Genomic DNA, 17838 nt, shown 5'->3' on the forward strand with positions numbered 1-17838 from the left:
TTTAAAAAAAAAAACTTGTGAATTCTGGGGAGAAAGGCTGTGAGAGGTATTCAGAAGAACACCAAATTCCTGCACTTTGGTATTAAGAAGAAAAGGATGTTTTCCTTTGGAAATCCTCTTTTGCAATGGGTGCATCACTCAAAGCTTCACTGAAGCAAAGCATTCCTTTGAGAATTCAACAGCCTTTCTATAAAGTATCATTTAAGGAGCAGTATAGTCATTTCTTTTGACAGACAGGCAGACAGTATATTTGACAAAATGATACCAAAAGCAATTTTGATTGGATCAAGATTGAGACAGTTTCACCCCAGGTCTAAATGTTAGGTTCCATCCACTGATCCTATTGAGCCTACACTAAGCTGGGCCAAATTTTAATAAATTAATTATATTAATATTTAATAAGTAACATATTAAGCTGACAATAACATTGCTTTGCTTTAACCTTCCTTCATGGAAAAATACAGCAAGAGATATGGTTGGTGCCCTGGAGCACTTGAATAATTTCAAATAGATGTTCTCAATTAGTTTGTGGCATTTTAGGCACACTTACTGTTTGCTTATTAAGCATTACACTGGAATATCAGTTGCCTTATTTTCTAGCCATGGCAAATTAGTGTAATAATTTATATTGTTTACATATGGAATCTATAACACTTCTCTATCTGAAAAACAAACCAATTTGTACAATATTTTTTAGTTATCTAAAGCAGGTAATTAGTAAATTATTCAGCCTTCACTGAATATTAATGTTGTATTATTATTATTATTATTATTATTATTATTATTATTATTATTATTATTATTATTATTATTATTATTATTATTATTATTATTTGCATTTATATCCCGCCCTTCTCCGAAGACTCAGGGCGGCTTACACTATGTTAGCAATAGTCTTCATCCTATTTGTATATTTATATACAAAGTCAACTTATTGCCCCCCCAACAATCTGGGTCCTCATTTTACCTACCTTATAAAGGATGGAAGGCTGAGTCAACCTTGGGCCTGGTGGGACTAGAACCTGCAGTAATTGCAAGCAGCTGCTATTAATAACAGACTGCATTAGCAGTCTGAGCCACAGAGGCCCCTATGTACAGGTAGTCCATGACTTACAACCACAACTGAGCCCAAAATTTCAGTTGCTAAGCAGGATAGTTGTTAAGTGAATTTAGTCCCATTACATGACATTTTGCCATAGTTGTTAAGTGAATCTGGCTTCCCCCATTGACTTTGCCTATTGAAGCTGGTTAAGAAGTTCACAGATCGGGATCACATGACTCCAGGACACTGCAACTGTCATAAATACAGGCAGTTGCCAAATGCCAGAATTTTGATCATGCGTCCATGGGGATGCTGCAACAGTCGTAAATGTGAAAATCGGTCACAAGTCATTTTTTCACTTTCATTGTAACTTCTAATGGCCACTGAATAGTTATAAGTCAAGGACTACCTGTTTTTATTTTTATTTTTTTTGTTTTTATTAGTAAAATTTCTTACTGAAAAACGGCATCATAAAACTGTGGTCCTGTGATTTTTGTTTGTAATTTAAACATACCGTATATACTCGAGTATAAGCCGAGTTTTTCGGCACGTTTTTTGTGCTGAAAAACGCCCCCTCGGCTTATACTCGAGTCTACCCTTGCAGAGCCGACCCAGGAGAGGTTTTTGCCCTCGAACAGCTGGGCGGCAGGGCGAGCCCAAATGCTGCCGGCATGTTTTGCCAGCTCGGCCGGCTCGTTTTGGCGGCGGCTGGCCTCCGGCGTTTTCTTCCGCCGCTTTTGATGGCGGCGGCGGTGGTCGGCGGAGGCGGAGGCGTTGTCACTCGCCTCCTCTTACTCGTCCTCCTCTTGCCCGCGGTGGGGGCGGAGGCGTTGTCACTCGCCCTCCTCTCGGCGAAATTGAGTGCGGCGGCGGGGTGGGGAGGCCGCGTGAAGTGCCGGCTGGGGAGCCCGGGATTGGCTCCTGACCCCCAGCCGGCACTCACGGCGGCCTCCGCCGCCGCACTCAATTTCGCCGGAGAGGAGGGCGGTGACAACGCCGCTGGCGAGTGACAAACAAATAGAGTTCTTCGCTTGGCGTTTGTCACCTCGCCCTCCTCTCCGGCCGAAATTGAGTGCGAGCGGCGGGGTGGGGAGGCCGCCGTGAAGTGCCGGCTGGGGAGCCGGGATTGGCTCCTGGACTCCCCAGCCGGCACTTCACGGCGCCTCCGCCGCTCGCACTCAATTTCGCCGGAGAGGAGGCGAGGTGACAACGCCGCTGGCGAGAGTGACAAACAAATAAATAGAGTTCTTCGCTTGGCGTTTGTCACTCGCCCTCCTCTCGCCCTCCTCTCGGCGAAATTGAGTGCGGCGGCGGGGTGGGGAGGCCGCCGTGAAGTGCCGGCTGGGGAGTCCAGGAGCCAATCCCGGCTCCCCAGCCGGCACTTCACGGCCTCCCCACCCCGCCGCTCGCACTCAATTTCGCCGGAGAGGAGGCGAGGTGACAACGCCGCTGGCGAGTGACAAACAAATAGAGTTCTTCGCTTGGCGTTTGTCACTCGCCCTCCTCTCGAAAGCCGAAATTGAGTGCGGCGGCGGGGTGGGGAGGCCGCCGTGAAGTGCCGGCTGGGGAGTCCAGGAGCCAATCCCGGCTCCCCAGCCGGCACTTCACGGCCTCCCCACCCCGCCGCCGCACTCAATTTCGCCGGAGAGGAGGCGAGGTGACAACGCCAAGGCGAAGAACTCATTTGTTTGTCACTCTCGCCCTCGGAGGCGGAGGCGTTGTCACTCGCCTCCTCTCGGCCGAAATTGAGTGCGGCGGCGGCGGGGTGGGGAGGCCGCCGTGAAGTGCCGGCTGGGGGCCGGGATTGGCTCCTGGACTCCCCAGCCGGCACTTCACGGCCTCCCCACCCCGCCGCACTCAATTTCGCCGGAGAGGAGGGCGAGGTGACAACGCCAAGGCGAAGAACTCTGTTGTTGTCACTCTCGCCCTCGGAGGCGGAGGCGTTGTCACCTCGCCTCCTCTCGGCGAAATTGAGTGCGAGCGGCGGGGTGGGGAGGCCGCGTGAAGTGCCGGCTGGGGAGCCCGGATTGGCTCCTGACCCCCAGCCGGCACTTCACGGCGCCTCCCCACCCCGCCGCACTCAATTTCGCCGGAGAGGAGGGCGAGTGACAACGCCAAGGCAGAAGAACTCTATTTGTTTGTCACTCGCCTCCTCTCGGCGAAATTGAGTGCGGCGGCGGGGTGGGGAGGCCGCGTGAAGTGCCGGCTGGGGAGTCCAGGAGCCAATCCCGGCTCCCCAGCCGCACTTCACGGCCTCCCCACCCCGCCGCACTCAATTTCGCCGGAGAGGAGGCGGTGACAACGCCTCCGCCCCCACCGCGGGCAAGAGGAGGCGAGCGGCGGGGTGAGGCCGCCGTGAAGTGCCGGCTGGGGAGCCCGGATTGGCTCCTGACCCCCAGCCGGCACTTCAATCCCGGCTCCCCAGCCGCACTTCACGGCCTCCCCACCCACCCACTCCCACTGCCGCCGCACTCAATTTCGCTGGAGAGGAGGGCGGTGACAACGCCAAGGCAGAAGAACTCTTTATTTGCTTGTCACTCTCGCCCTCCTCTTACTCGTCCTCCTCTCGCCCTCGGAGGCGGAGGCGTTGTCACTAATACATCCCAATAAAATGCAAAGGTTTCAAAGCATGTTTTGGAAAAGCAGCGAGGATGGGGAGAATGCTGCCTTGAATGTGAAAAAGCGTGGAAAACTCCAACTACAGTATAAAAAAAACATTTGCACTCAGTACTTTTTATTTTTATTTTTATTTTTTTTGTTTTTATTAGTAAAATTTCTTACTGAAAAACGGCATCATAAAACTGTGGTCCTGTGATTTTTGTTTGTAATTTAAACATACCGTATATACTCGAGTATAAGCCGAGTTTTTCGGCACGTTTTTTGTGCTGAAAAACGCCCCCTCGGCTTATACTCGAGTCTACCCTTGCAGCGCCCACCCAGGAGAGGGTTTTTGCCCTCGAACAGCTGGGCGGCAGGGCGAGCAAATGCTGCCGGCATGTTTTGCCAGCTCGGCCGGCTCGTTTTGGCGGCGGCTGGCCTCCGGCGTTTTCTTCCGCCGCTTTTGATGGCGGCGGCGGTGGGGGCGGAGGCGTTGTCACTCGCCCTCCTCTTACTCGTCCTCCTCTTGCCCGCGGTGGGGGCGGAGGCGTTGTCACCTCGCCCTCCTCTCGAAAGCCGAAATTGAGTGCGAGCGGCGGGGTGGGGAGGCCGCCGTGAAGTGCCGGCTGGGGAGCCCGGGATTGGCCCTGACCCCCAGCCGGCACTTCACGGCGCCTCCGCCGCCGCACTCAATTTCGGCTGGAGAGGAGGGCGAGGTGACAACGCCGCTGGCGAGTGACAAACAAATAGAGTTCTTCGCCTTGGCGTTTGTCACCTCGCCCTCCTCTCGAAAGCCGAAATTGAGTGCGAGCGGCGGGGTGGGGAGGCCGCCGTGAAGTGCCGGCTGGGGAGCCCGGATTGGCTCCTGGACTCCCCAGCCGGCACTTCACGGCGGCCTCCGCCGCCGCACTCAATTTCGCCGGAGAGGAGGCGGTGACAACGCCGCTGGCGAGTGACAAACAAATAAATAGAGTTCTTCGCCTTGGCGTTTGTCACTCGCCCTCCTCTCCAGCGAAATTGAGTGCGGCGGCGGGGTGGGGAGGCCGGCTGGGGAGTCCAGGAGCCAATCCCGGCTCCCCAGCCGGCACTTCACGCGGCCTCCCCACCCCGCCGCCGCACTCAATTTCGGCTGGAGAGGAGGGCGAGGTGACAACGCCGCTGGCGAGTGACAAACAACAGAGTTCTTCGCTTGGCGTTTGTCACTCGCCTCCTCTCGAAAGCCGAAATTGAGTGCGGCGGCGGGGTGGGGAGGCCGCGTGAAGTGCCGGCTGGGGAGTCCAGGAGCCAATCCCGGCTCCCCAGCCGGCACTTCACGGCGGCCTCCCCACCCCGCCGCCGCACTCAATTTCGCCGGAGAGGAGGGCGAGGTGACAACGCCAAGGGGCGAGAAGAACTCTATTTGTTTGTCACTCTCGCCCGCGGAGGCGGAGGCGTTGTCACCTCGCCTCCTCTCGGCGAAATTGAGTGCGGCGGCGGGGTGGGGAGGCCGCGTGAAGTGCCGGCTGGGGAGCCCGGATTGGCTCCTGACTCCCCAGCCGGCACTTCACGGCGGCCTCCCCGCCGCCGCACTCAATTTCGCCGGAGAGGAGGCGAGGTGACAACGCCAAGGGGCGAGAAGAACTCTATTTGTTTGTCACTCTCGCCCTCGGAGGCGGAGGCGTTGTCACTCGCCTCCTCTCGAAAGCCGAAATTGAGTGCGAGCGGCGGGGTGGGGAGGCCGCGTGAAGTGCCGGCTGGGGAGCCCGGATTGGCTCCTGACCCCCAGCCGGCACTTCACGGCGGCCTCCCCACCCCGCCGCCGCACTCAATTTCGCCGGAGAGGAGGGCGAGGTGACAACGCCAAGGGGCGAGAAGAACTCTATTTGTTTGTCACTCTCGCCTCGGAGGCGGAGGCGTTGTCACCCTCGCCTCCTCTCGGCGAAATTGAGTGCGGCGGCGGGGTGGGGAGGCCGCGTGAAGTGCCGGCTGGGGAGCCCGGATTGGCTCCTGACTCCCCAGCCGGCACTTCACGGCGGCCTCCCCGCCGCCGCACTCAATTTCGCCGGAGAGGAGGCGAGGTGACAAACGCCAAGGGGCGAGAAGAACTCTATTTGTTTGTCACTCTCGCCTCGGAGGCGGAGGCGTTGTCACTCGCCTCCTCTCGAAAGCCGAAATTGAGTGCGAGCGGCGGGGTGGGGAGGCCGCGTGAAGTGCCGGCTGGGGAGCCCGGATTGGCTCCTGACCCCCAGCCGGCACTTCACGGCGGCCTCCCCACCCCGCCGCCGCACTCAATTTCGGCTGGAGAGGAGGGCGAGGGTGACAAACGCCAAGGCGAGAAGAACTCTATTTGTTTGTCACTCGCCCTCCTCTCGCCCTCCTCTCCGGCGAAATTGAGTGCGAGCGGCGGGGTGGGGAGGCCGCCGTGAAGTGCCGGCTGGGGAGCCCGGATTGGCTCCTGACCCCCAGCCGGCACTTCACGGCGGCCTCCGCCGCCGCACTCAATTTCGGCTGGAGAGGAGGGCGAGGGTGACAACGCCTCCGCCCCCACCGCTGGCAAGAGGAGGACGAGTGAGAGGGGCGAAATGTCGAACGCCCCTCCGCCTCCGCCGACCACCGCCGCCGCCATCAAAAGCGGCGGAAGAAAACGCTGAGGCCAGCCGCCCCAAAACGAGCCGGCCGAGCTGGCAAAGCATGCCGGCAGCATTTGGGCTCGCCCTGCCGGCACTTCAATCCCGGCTCCCCAGCCGGCACTTCACGGCGGCCTCCCCACCCACCCACCCACCCACCCACTCCCACTGCCGCTCGCACTCAATTTCGCTGGAGAGGACGGCGAGTGTGTCAAACGCCAAGGCGAGAAGAACTCTTTTATTTGCTTGTCACTCGCCTCCTCTTACTCGTCCTCCTCTCGCCTCGGAGGGGCGGAGGGGCGTTGTCACGAATACATCCCAATAAAATGCAAAGGTTTCAAAGCATGTTTTGGAAAAGCAGCGAGGATGGGGAGAATGCTGCCTTGAATGTGAAAAGAAACGTGGAAAACTCCAACTACAGTATAAAAAAAACATTTGCACTCAGTACTTTTTATTTTATTTTATTTTTGCCAAGTTTTCCTAGGGTTTTTTTTCCCCTATGGAAATTGGGGAGGTGGGGAGAAAGAGGTGAAAAGAAAAGCCTCTTGGAAAGCGGAGAAATACGGCAAGAACAAACAATTTCTCCCCGCCTCCCGGCGCCGTCCTTCTCTCCCGCCAGTCACATGGTTCAGTTTTTTCCAGGCTAACTATACTTATGCTTTCACTTCCCGAGTGAACATTGTAAAGTAAACAGTGAGCAACAGTGAGCAAAATTACGGTAATCTCCTCTGCCAAATCTATTCCCAAACCCTCCCCCAACACCTCCGCCCACAAAGGCAAGAAATGAACGAATCCGAGAGGGGGCAGGAGGAGGAGGAGGAGGAGGAGATGGGGCATTGCAAGCTAGGGTGGGAAGAAGGAGGAGGAAGAAGAAGGGAGGCAAAAGAAACCGACCCTCGCGCAGATCAGCAAATTAGCTTTCCTTCTCCAAACCAATTTTTTTTAAAAAAAAAAACCCGTTCTACCCAGAGCAAATGGCAAATAAGCAGCCCGTTTTGAGTCTGATTATTGTTTCACGGTGGTTGCCCTCTCTGATCTCCTTGTACATGACAAGGCACCTCTAACCCAGCTCTTTGTGTTTGTTATTGGTAATTCTCCTCTCCCTTCTTCCATTGGAGTCCTCTCCCCTTTCTTTCCGAACGGGGCGGGCGATTTACCTTCTCTGCCTCTTTTTATTTTCCTGGAGGTGGAGGTGTATTCCTAAGGATGCCTTCAGTGCTGGGGAAGGAGCCGATCCATGGAGGGGAGGGGGGCGACGCTGCCGAGAAGCCGCTGCTTACAGAGAGCGAAAGAGCCAGGGAGACCTTGGCATAGGTGGGCGGCTGGTGTAAGGCAGGGCAGAACCTTCGACCCGCAAGGATCCCGGGAGGTGGGGGACGAAAGAGAGGCAGAGAAGGAGGGAGGGAGGGAAGGAAAAGAAAAGAAAAGGGGGAGTGAAAATAAGAGCAGTCCGAGCAATAAATAAATATTGCTGGGCTGCTTTCCAAAAATCCTCAGCACGGAACTAAAAGTTGCAAGTGTTTTGTGGGTTCAAACAGTCCCTTCCAGACTAACACGTTTCATTAAAAGATACAAAGTTTGGTAAACTGAAGCTCGCTCTGTCCAATGCAAAAAAATCATCATCATCATATAATAATAATAATAATAATAATAATAATAATAATAATAATAATAATAATAATAATAATAATAATAATAATTGTATACCGCCCTTCTCCCATATATTTGTAATATTAGCAGGAAGGGTTACAGCAAGGAAAATCAATACAACCCGTTCTAAGCCGAAAACACACTTATATAAAGAGACCTGAAAACGATTTGTATAGAAACAAATGTACGGTATTTGTCTCTTGTGATGATGTGTTGCAGGGTTGCCTTAAATTGCTGTGTGATAGTTACAGCATTTCCAGAAAACACAGACTGGAAAAGAAAAGAAAAGGAACGGTAGGAATGAAAATGGATGACTGTGTCATCCATATCATCAACCTTTGTGAAGTGTATTGGGAAGCAACTTTTAAAATAAGACCTTTTCTTGATCGTCTCCCTTATTAAAAGGGGCATTTGTCACTCGCCTCCTCTCGCCTCTTGGCGCTTGACACACTCGCCTCCTCTCACTCGCCCTCTTTTCGCCTTTGGAAAAGATAGCTTGCCGGTCCATGGGTCTCTTTGGACAGCTTTCTGGGGGTGATGGTTTCCTGATGGCAGTTGACGTCGTAATAATTTTTTTTTTCCTGTTAGGAATGGATCCCAGTACTTCTAATCCTGGACCATCAAAACAAAAACGCAGGTCATACGAAGCTGCTTTCAAACTTAAGGTTGTGTCAAGAGCAGAAGAAAGCAATAACAGTATTGCAAGTAGGGAATTTTGTGTTGACGAAAAACAAGTAAGGGAGTGGCGGAAAATGAAAGCTGACTTGGAAAAGCTTCCAAAGGCAAAAAAAGCTCGACGTGGTTTAACGAGTCCATTTGGGGCTCTAGAGACTGAATTGCATGAATGGGTTATGGAGTGTCGTCAAAATGGTTACTGTGTAACACGATGGGAATTCGCCACGTGTCTTCAAATGGCTAAAGAAGAAAAATTTAAAGTACCAGGCACTGAAAATTTGTTGCATCAGCAGGATGGTGTACCCGCTTCATGAATAGGTTTGGCCTATGTTTGCAAAGAACAAAGATTGCACAGAAGCTGCCAAAAGACCTTGATGAAAAAGTGATGTCATTCCATTCATTCATCATAAAACAAAGAAGGATCCATAACTATGACCTTCAAGATATTGGAAATATGGATGAAACGCCTATGACCTTTGATCTTCCAAGCAACAGAACTGTGGCAAGTTTGGGAGACAAAACATTTTACTAAGAACCACAGGAAATGAAAACCATTTCACAGTCGTTCTGTCATGTTTGGCTAATGGAACCAAGCTGAGGCCTGTTATTATTTTTAAAAGAAAGACCTTGCCTAAAAAGGTAAAATTCCCGCCACGAATTACAGTGCGTGCACATGTTAAAGGCTGGATGGATGAAGATGGAACAAAAAAATGGCTGGAAGAAATTTGGAGCAGACGACCAGGAGCAGCCTTAAAGAAAAACCATCACTGTTAGTTTGGGATATGTTCAGAGCCCACATATCTGATGACATAAAAAAATTGGCAAAGTCATCTCAAGTCACTTTGGCCGTTATTCCAGGTGGGCTTACATCTGTATTGCAGCCCCTAGATGTCAGTTTAAATAAACCTTTCAAGGACCGTGTGCGAAGGATGTGGCATGAATGGATGACATCTGGTCAAGCTCAACTGACAAAAGTTGGAAATCTGAGAAAGCCAGACATACAACTAATAGCACAGTGGGTTCGTGATGCATGGGAAGATATTCCAGAGGACATGGTGCAACGTGCCTTCAAGAAATGTGGCATTAGTAATGCTATGGATGGCAGTGAAGACAGCGCATTGTATGAGGGTGACAGCAGTGATGATGACGACTGTGAACTCAGTGATGATGACAACGTATATGCGGATAACATCACAGACGCTGAAGTAGCTGAAGCTCTGTTTGGACAAACAGATGATGAGGAGGAGAGTTTTGAGGGATTTTAGCTCTCGTTAGCTTGGTTGCTGTTACTTTTAAAGATACTGTATTTTTGATACCATATTCTTTTTGGGGACCCCCTTTTGCACTTTTATTGTTTTTCGTTCAAATAAATATTCATGTTATTTTACTTGGCTCTATCTTTATTTTTTACATTGACCAGTAGCTGCCTCATTTCCCACCCTCAGCTTATACTCGAGTCAATAGTTTTTCCCAGTTTTTGTGGTAAAATTAGGTACCTCGGCTTATATTCGGGTCGGCTTATACTCGAGTATATACGGTAATTTAAAAATAGAATATGCCCTGACTCAAGTTAGATGACTACAATAAATTAAGGGGGGGGGAAATTAATAGTATACTAGAATACATTTCAGACCTCTCCTCAGAGGAAGTGAGCCGAATGTGCTTCGGAGGGAGGCATGTTCTGTGATGCAAGGGCTACTATAGAAAAGGTCGGCCATCTCACAACATGTCTCTTGTGGGGAAGAGAGCTATCTTTTCTACATGAACTTGTTGCTGTGATACATATCTCACCCTGGAGCATTAGATTATAATTTAGAGAAGGCGAACACTAAATAGATAAACAGCAGCTGCACTGACTTGAGTTACATTTCATAAAACATTTTAGATTTAAATTGAATTTTTGTACTGTGCTATTCTGTTGTGTACATTTTCCTGAAAATTAAGATGAAAAACTAACATTCAGAACTGGTAGGGAAGTATCTTTTTTTATTATAAATATTTCACTTAATGTCAGCCTTTGTATAAAATAGCAGTTGCAGATTTGTTTTGGAACAGAATTCCGCAATAATGAATCATGCAGTTAATTCACAGTTTTGGAGTGTTGCCAATAGCAAAACCTTAAATGACATATTAAGACCATGTTATGTTTGTGTTAAGTTCCTAAAATTATTGTTAATAATTGCTCTTTTTGTGACTTTTTTTTAATTGATGTCCATGTCTTATTTGTGGAACCTGAATTAGAGTAGGCTACAACTGGGCAAGGAAATTCTGATTAGCTAATAGTAATCATAAACTAATTCTGCATCAACCTGTCAGTTATTTGTTTCGTGCTTGAGATTATTCAAATCCTATTTGCTCAGATATAACTTACCAAAGTAATATCATAACATGAGTTTTACTTTCAATGGCCTCCCAAGCAAGGGAAATTTTGAACCAGAGTCCTAGATATCAGTGCTCAACTTGACATGGAGTTATTGGCCAAAAATATATTTTTAAGTTGGTTGTCTAAGAACAGATTTGCAATTTGAAATATGCTTGTCAGAAGAGCCTATTCTAGAGCAAGATTTGTGTTGTTGGATTCCAGGACCAAATATGGATGCTTCCATCACTTGCTATATCATGAGAGTATATGCATATGTACTACCTAAGCCATTGAAAATATTGCTTGTATTTTGTTTGACTTCCCCTCCCTTAGGTTTTGATATTTATCATTCCCATTGGAAAGAACAGCCCACTGGGATCTGAATCCTAGATTGCCTTATTTCCTCCTAGGCTCTCATTATATATTGTAAGCAGAATTGCTGAGTTTATAATTAGGTCCACTGAACTATCGTAAGAACCCAATACATTGAATAAATGGGGGTACTCTCTAAGGGCAATGCTGACTATTGATATTACCACATATATTTTATCACTGCATTTTCTTTTATCTATTTTATCCCGGAATCAGATCATGTACTTTAATTTCATTTTTTTTTATATGGCCGTAAGACTAATCAATTAATAAACTGTTGCTATTGCTATTTCCTCAGACCTGTTGTGGACTCATGCACTTAGTATGATGTGACAGAACAGCTGTTTGTTAAATTCTTGTTGTGTTGTTGTTTCAAATGTGGAATTACATTAATTAATTACATTAATTGTTGCTACTTTAAAAATACTGTACTGCTTGTGATAGAACTTCTTGCTGTTTAATCTAGTGCAGAAGATCCTTTGTCAGTGAAATCTGTAAGCAACATTCTTAAGAAGATTCCTTGACTGTGCTGTGTCAGCCATATCTATGGCAAGTGACATTGATTTAGAATTAATTAAAGATGGATCATCTATCTGGGAATGTAGCTGTCTAGACTGGGAAATTAAGCAGGGGTACCTCTAGTTAATCTGTAAGTGAAGACCACCAATGAATAACAATAGCACTTAGACTTATATACCACTTCAGAGCATTTTACAGCCCACTCTAAGCAGTTGATAAAGTCAGCATGTTGTCAGCACCTTGGAAGGACGGAATGCTGAATCAACCTTGAGCCAGTGAGAATCAAACTGCCAAACTGTTGGCAATCAGCAGTCAGCAGATTTACCCTGCAATACTGCATTCTAACCATTGTACTACCACAGCTCTTAACTAGGATTGTAGGCTTGATTGAGAAAAGTCAGAAAAAATTCTAGAAGAAGCCAGTGGCAAACTTATTTCCATATCCTAGCCAGAAAATATATAGACAATTTTGCCAGGAAGGTACCAGAAAGTGGGAAAAGGCTTTATTTTTCATGATCCATCTAGAATGAAAAAAAGTGACATGCATAATTTATCTTTTGTCATTATTAATTCATTTTGGCACAAATAGGAAGAGCATACTTTAATCCATTCTGGTTAATTTTAATGAATTATGTGCATTAAGCGACGATATTCTTGATTTCTGGCTTGAGAGGTACATAATCAGTTCATTAGTGTATTTAATAAAAGACAACGGTTATGATTTCCCTTGCTCCATATCAGCATTCTTATAGCAATTAAAGATCAGATTCTAATCATTCATTCAGAGAATGAAAACATGAAATGGTCAGTCAGTGAATGTGAGAGACAAAAAAGACTGGCATTTAGTTGCAGAGGGAAAGATATGGAAAAGAGCTTGCTGAATTGTGATGTGAAGGTAAATAAATTTTCTTATCAACTGTAAGCTCAGTCAGTAATTGTCAACTTTTGGTAATAGATGCCCTTCCAAAATTACAATCAAAGTTTAGTTGGTATGCAGTATTGTCAAAGATTTGAGCTTGACTGTAGCATTGCTCATATTCCTAAAACTGTTAGTATTTTGAAAGATACCAATGAGATTGTTTATAATAATTTTAAGTAAGCAAACAAAATCACATGTTTGTATGATTTAGAGAGAGCAGTTGAGAAACTTAGAGGTTGTGTATCTCTGCTAAAGATGATCTGCAATAAGCAGGTTGACTATACAACAGCAAATAGCACCCATTATTCTGTTCCACTGACTTGATTAAAGTGATGCTTTTATAGCAGCATGGGGAAAAAGTGCACAGCATGTTAAGTCAGAAATGGAACTCCTTTCAACCCACCTTTCTAATTTTAACATGTGACTGTTTTCATTAGCTGTTTCCATCTCCTTGATCTTGAATACACTGATTTCCACATAAAGTTTTTATTATAATTATCAGAGATGCAGCAGAATTTTTACCAGACTGATCTACAAGTTGTCTTTGACTTATGATCACATTTGAAACAAAAATCTTCATTGAGTGAAATGGTCATTAAACAACATGTCACGTGACTGCTTTGCTCAACAAACATAATCCTGGCACTCCTGATTGAGGTCATTAAGCAACCTTGCAGGTCATTAAATGGGCTAAATCCAAAGTAAGGAGTGTAGGGTGCTGTCAGCATTCCAGAAAACCCCTCCTGCAGAAGAGACTCCGAAGCAAACATCTTTTGAAGTTCTTTTACTAGCATAGGTAAACCGGCACAGTTGGTTGAAATCCGAATCTGGGGATCCGGGCTTCTCCCTCAGTAATACAAACTCCAAAATCCCCACCCTCATGACCCCTCTGCCGATCACATGCTCCAATCTTCAACCGTCCCATGTCGAGACATCACTCCGACCACTCCTTCTTCAGATGTGAGCTCAGCCTAACCTTGACCGGCAGGAAAAATGTTGTTATGTCTAATAGCTCCTTGTACCACCACCCACTTCTCCTATTTTCCCACACAGAAGAAAGTGGCAGTGTGTGGAAGCCTTCGGCCTAGCATGGCTTCCAAAGCTGACAGGTGCCACATGAGGGGTAGGGGAGACCACTGAAAATTCTCCCTGCCGAAATCCATACAGGATTTTTCAGCCCCTAAATGGATACTGTCAGACGACACCCTGCACTCCTTTCCTTTTCACATTGCCTCTCCCTTCAGGAACCGGAAATCCTTCCTGCTGAAATCCAGTCCTCCCTCAGGATTTGAGCTCCGTTTCTGCACCCCACCAAAAGAGTTCAACTCCGTTCTATGTGGATGATGTCGTTGTGTGCATGACATCACATGATCACAGGTCTCTTGGTAACTGGTCATAAATGTGAACAGGTTGCCAAACACCCAGATCACAATCATGTAACCACAGGAATGGTGGTGCAACATTGTATGACAGCTGGAAGCGTTTAGGGGCTGTCATATGCCAAAGCCCATATGATGGGCTTTTCAAGGTCATTGTAATTCCTGACCATCATTAAACAAAATAAAAGCATTATTAATAGCACTTAATAATGGCCTCCGGTGGCTCAGCAGACTAAGTCTGTCTGTTATTAACACAGCTGCTTGCAATTACTGCAAGTTCAAGTCCCACCAGGCCCAAAGTTGACTCAGCCTTCCATCCTTTATAAGGTAGGTAAAATGAGGACCCAGATTGTTGGGGGCAATAAAAAGTTGACTTTGTATATAATATACAAATGGATGAAGACTATTGCCTAACACTGTGTAAGCTGCCCTGAGTCTTCAGAGAAGGGCGGGGTATAAATTCAGATTAAAAAAACAATTTAGACTTATGTACCGCTTCACAGTGCTTTACAATCCTCTCTAAGCGGTTTACAGAGTCTAGGATTACATGTACTTAATAGCCTGGATCATTTCACTGTAAGTATAATTCTACTGCCAATTGGATTTTTGTAGAGTTTTCAATATTTGCATTATTTTTTTCTCTAACAGCCAGGAATTTATGCATTAGTGACACTGTAGCAAGTGTCAAGATTGATAGGGAGAGACCCCTTACTTGCTTTGGGGAGTTTTGATGTTTACAGTTGTCTGCTGACTAGAGTGAATTAACATCTCTACTTCATCACTAAAGGCAATGCAAATTCTATTGCTTTATATACAGTAATTCACTTTTCTGAGGGACTTAGCACAGATGGGTGCTGCTTATACATCAGATTGCTTGGAGTTTATAATAAATTCATGGCTAATAATCAGTTTCCCCAGCTTTAATGTACAGTAAGTAGGAAATGTTTTTGAAGAATAAAAATAATCTTGTATAGCATCATCAGTATTAAAACCCAAGATTAGATATATATTATTTTTCCTCTGCTGCTACTTGGAATAGAGAAATGAATGTATTATTCCATGATGCTGCTGGCAAAGGAACTTTTAGAAATAACAACAGCAGCAGCAGCAACAATTAATACTACCTCTAACTTTCTGTTGCATCTGTGCATGATTTACTCAGATGTCACCTTTTTCTGGCTATGTTGCTACAAAATGTGTTATTTTTCCTTGTCTCTTTTGATAGTGTGATTAAATGATTCAGTCACACCCCAAACAGAGATGCATCAGAACCACCTGTTGTCAGCTGAATCTTTACAGTAACTCTGCAGAGTCAAGTGAAAGAGGGGGTGCTATTTGAAGACATGCCATTTTCACTTTCAAAGTTTTGGGAAATTTAGAGTTTTGCTTAATCAAGGAACCCTAACCCTTTCTGAGCATTTCCATTTCATTAAAACTATAACATAGCTAAAGAGAATTTTATTAAACAATATATTTTTTGCACGCTCATGATAAAGGTGGCCTATATTATATGTTATGGAATTGACTTTTTTGCTTTCTCCATTGATAAATGAACTCTGCCCCATGTATATCATAAGTATGTAAAATATACTGCTTAACATGCAATTATTAACATTAAACATAGACCTACCTTATTTCACATGTGAAATAAATAAAATCGTTGAGATTTTACAGGGCCAAATGAAATTTTCAGAGAAATTAAATACTTTTATCGCTTGTAAGGACAGATTTTGCACTTTAACAAAGCAAAATATAATTATTATTCCAGTAAAATTGTGCAATAACCTTAAACTTGCTAGTCCCATAATACATAGACTATATTCACTTCATAAATACCATTCCTTTTTGGCTTGTATAAACTATCTTCAGTATTGCTCACATTTTCTCAAGGGCTAACACTTTTTCTCTAAGTAAATATTATTTCACTTTAAATGAAATTGCAGCTATTTTGCTGAAGTATTTAGTGTTGTCTGGGGTCATTAGTGGATTCTGCTTTTTTCCCATTATCTGTAAAGTTATAATGAAGTAATACACCAAGCTTGAGAGAATTATTCTGGAGTTGGAAGAGGGGGCTAGTTCAGACAATAACTATTATTTAATCTCTTAATGATACCTCTTAATTGTTCTTTGAACTTGTCTTATTTTTTCCCCTAAATTGAAATAGCTTCAATGGCTTTTAGACAACTATGAAACAGCAGAAGGAGTGAGCCTTCCCAGAAGCACTCTCTACAACCATTACCTGAGACACTGTCAGGAGCATAAATTGGACCCTGTCAATGCTGCTTCTTTTGGAAAACTCATACGGTCAATTTTCATGGGCCTACGGACCAGAAGATTGGGAACCAGGTTGGTGTAAGAAAATCAAGGTTTGGGGTGTAAATATTACTTCATCTAAGAGCAACTGTAATGCATTGAGGCCAACATTAGCATGTAAAAAGAATCTCATTAAGTCAAGCCGAAGTCTTGATCAACAAGTCGCATAGCCTTTTCCCACTATAATTTGAGGAAGTAGTATTTATGGCATTGAGTCTGCAAGTGCACTTAGGGAATGTACGCTACATGCGTTTGTTTTTGGACAGACTTTCAAAAAATTTGGTGTAAAAAAAATTCTTGTGTAAAAATGTATTTCTCTTCAATTGTCCTGAATGTTATCACATAATGTTTTAGTGTGTAACTCAGACAAGTAATATGAGAAAGAGAGAAACATATTGTCCGCATTTTCTACCCTAAGCATACTTTCATTTCCCCTTTTAGGACCTTTTACTAAGCTATAAATACTATGGTCTTCCATAGTGTAATACTTTAGACATCTAATTATTTGGGGACTCTTTATGTACCTTTACCAGCTTTTCAACTATTTTATTTTGGAGACCTAGTGGCTCAAAATGTGCACAATATCCCCAAAGTGTTTGCACTATACAATAGATTCACTTATTGGAAATGTAACTTTCAGTTTCTTTTGTAGTGATTTGTGACTTTGAATTTATTGCTGCCTGGCAGAGTTTTTAAAAGTTGACTTAACTTTTCCCCATCACGCAAAGGGGGGATAATTACTGCTAGTTCAAAGCACATTAGTATGTTTTTGAGGTTTGGGTTTTATGCTCCAGTGTAGATCATGTTACATTTAATTACATTAAACTGCATCTGCTATTTTAAGTTTATTCAGCTACTTCAGTCTTTATGAATAATTTGATATAAACAAATTGCAATCTCATTACTTGCCCCTAACTCCAGTGGTCACAAACAGAAATCCTTGGAGAGCCACTTTGTACATGTCTTCCTTATAAAACTGGTCTATCCACACTTATTGATTCTTTTAATAATAATGTTCTACCAATACATAGAGAATAATTGTCTAATGACAGATAGTCCTAAATCTGCAACCACAATAGAGCCCAAAATTTATGTTGCTAAGTGAAACATTTGTTAAGTGAATTTTGCCCCATTTTACGATCTTTCTTGCCACAGTGTTAAAGTGATTCCCTGCAGTTGTTAAGTTAGTAACATGGTTATTAAGTGAAGCTGGCTTTCCCATGGACTTCTTTGTCAGAAGGCTGCAAAAGACAGTCACATGACCCTGGAACACTACAGTTGTCATAAATATATGCCAGTTGCCAAACCTCCCTGTGGGAATGCTGCAACAGTCATAAGTGTGAAAAACAGTCATAAGTCACATTTTTCAGTACCGATGTAACTTTGTAACAGTTCATAAACAA

At 45.3% G+C, this 17838-nt stretch overlaps 1 protein-coding gene across 4 annotated transcripts in view; it reads left to right on the top strand.

Annotated features, from left to right (window-relative positions):
• RFX3 (regulatory factor X3) overlaps positions 1 to 17838 on the top strand; it is a 194082-nt gene that overhangs the window by 137964 nt on the left and 38280 nt on the right. For 2 of the 4 annotated variants that reach the window (XM_058171261.1, XM_058171263.1), the window contains exon 6: positions 16287 to 16474. In XM_058171261.1, coding sequence (XP_058027244.1) covers positions 16287 to 16474 — 188 coding nt within the window. The remainder of the gene's footprint in view (positions 1 to 16286; positions 16475 to 17838) is intronic. The other 2 variants (XM_058171262.1, XM_058171264.1) reach the window with 1 other exon arrangement.

Source organism: Ahaetulla prasina, chromosome 2, assembly GCF_028640845.1.
Source record: "Ahaetulla prasina isolate Xishuangbanna chromosome 2, ASM2864084v1, whole genome shotgun sequence".
Taxonomy (NCBI): domain Eukaryota; kingdom Metazoa; phylum Chordata; class Lepidosauria; order Squamata; family Colubridae; genus Ahaetulla; species Ahaetulla prasina.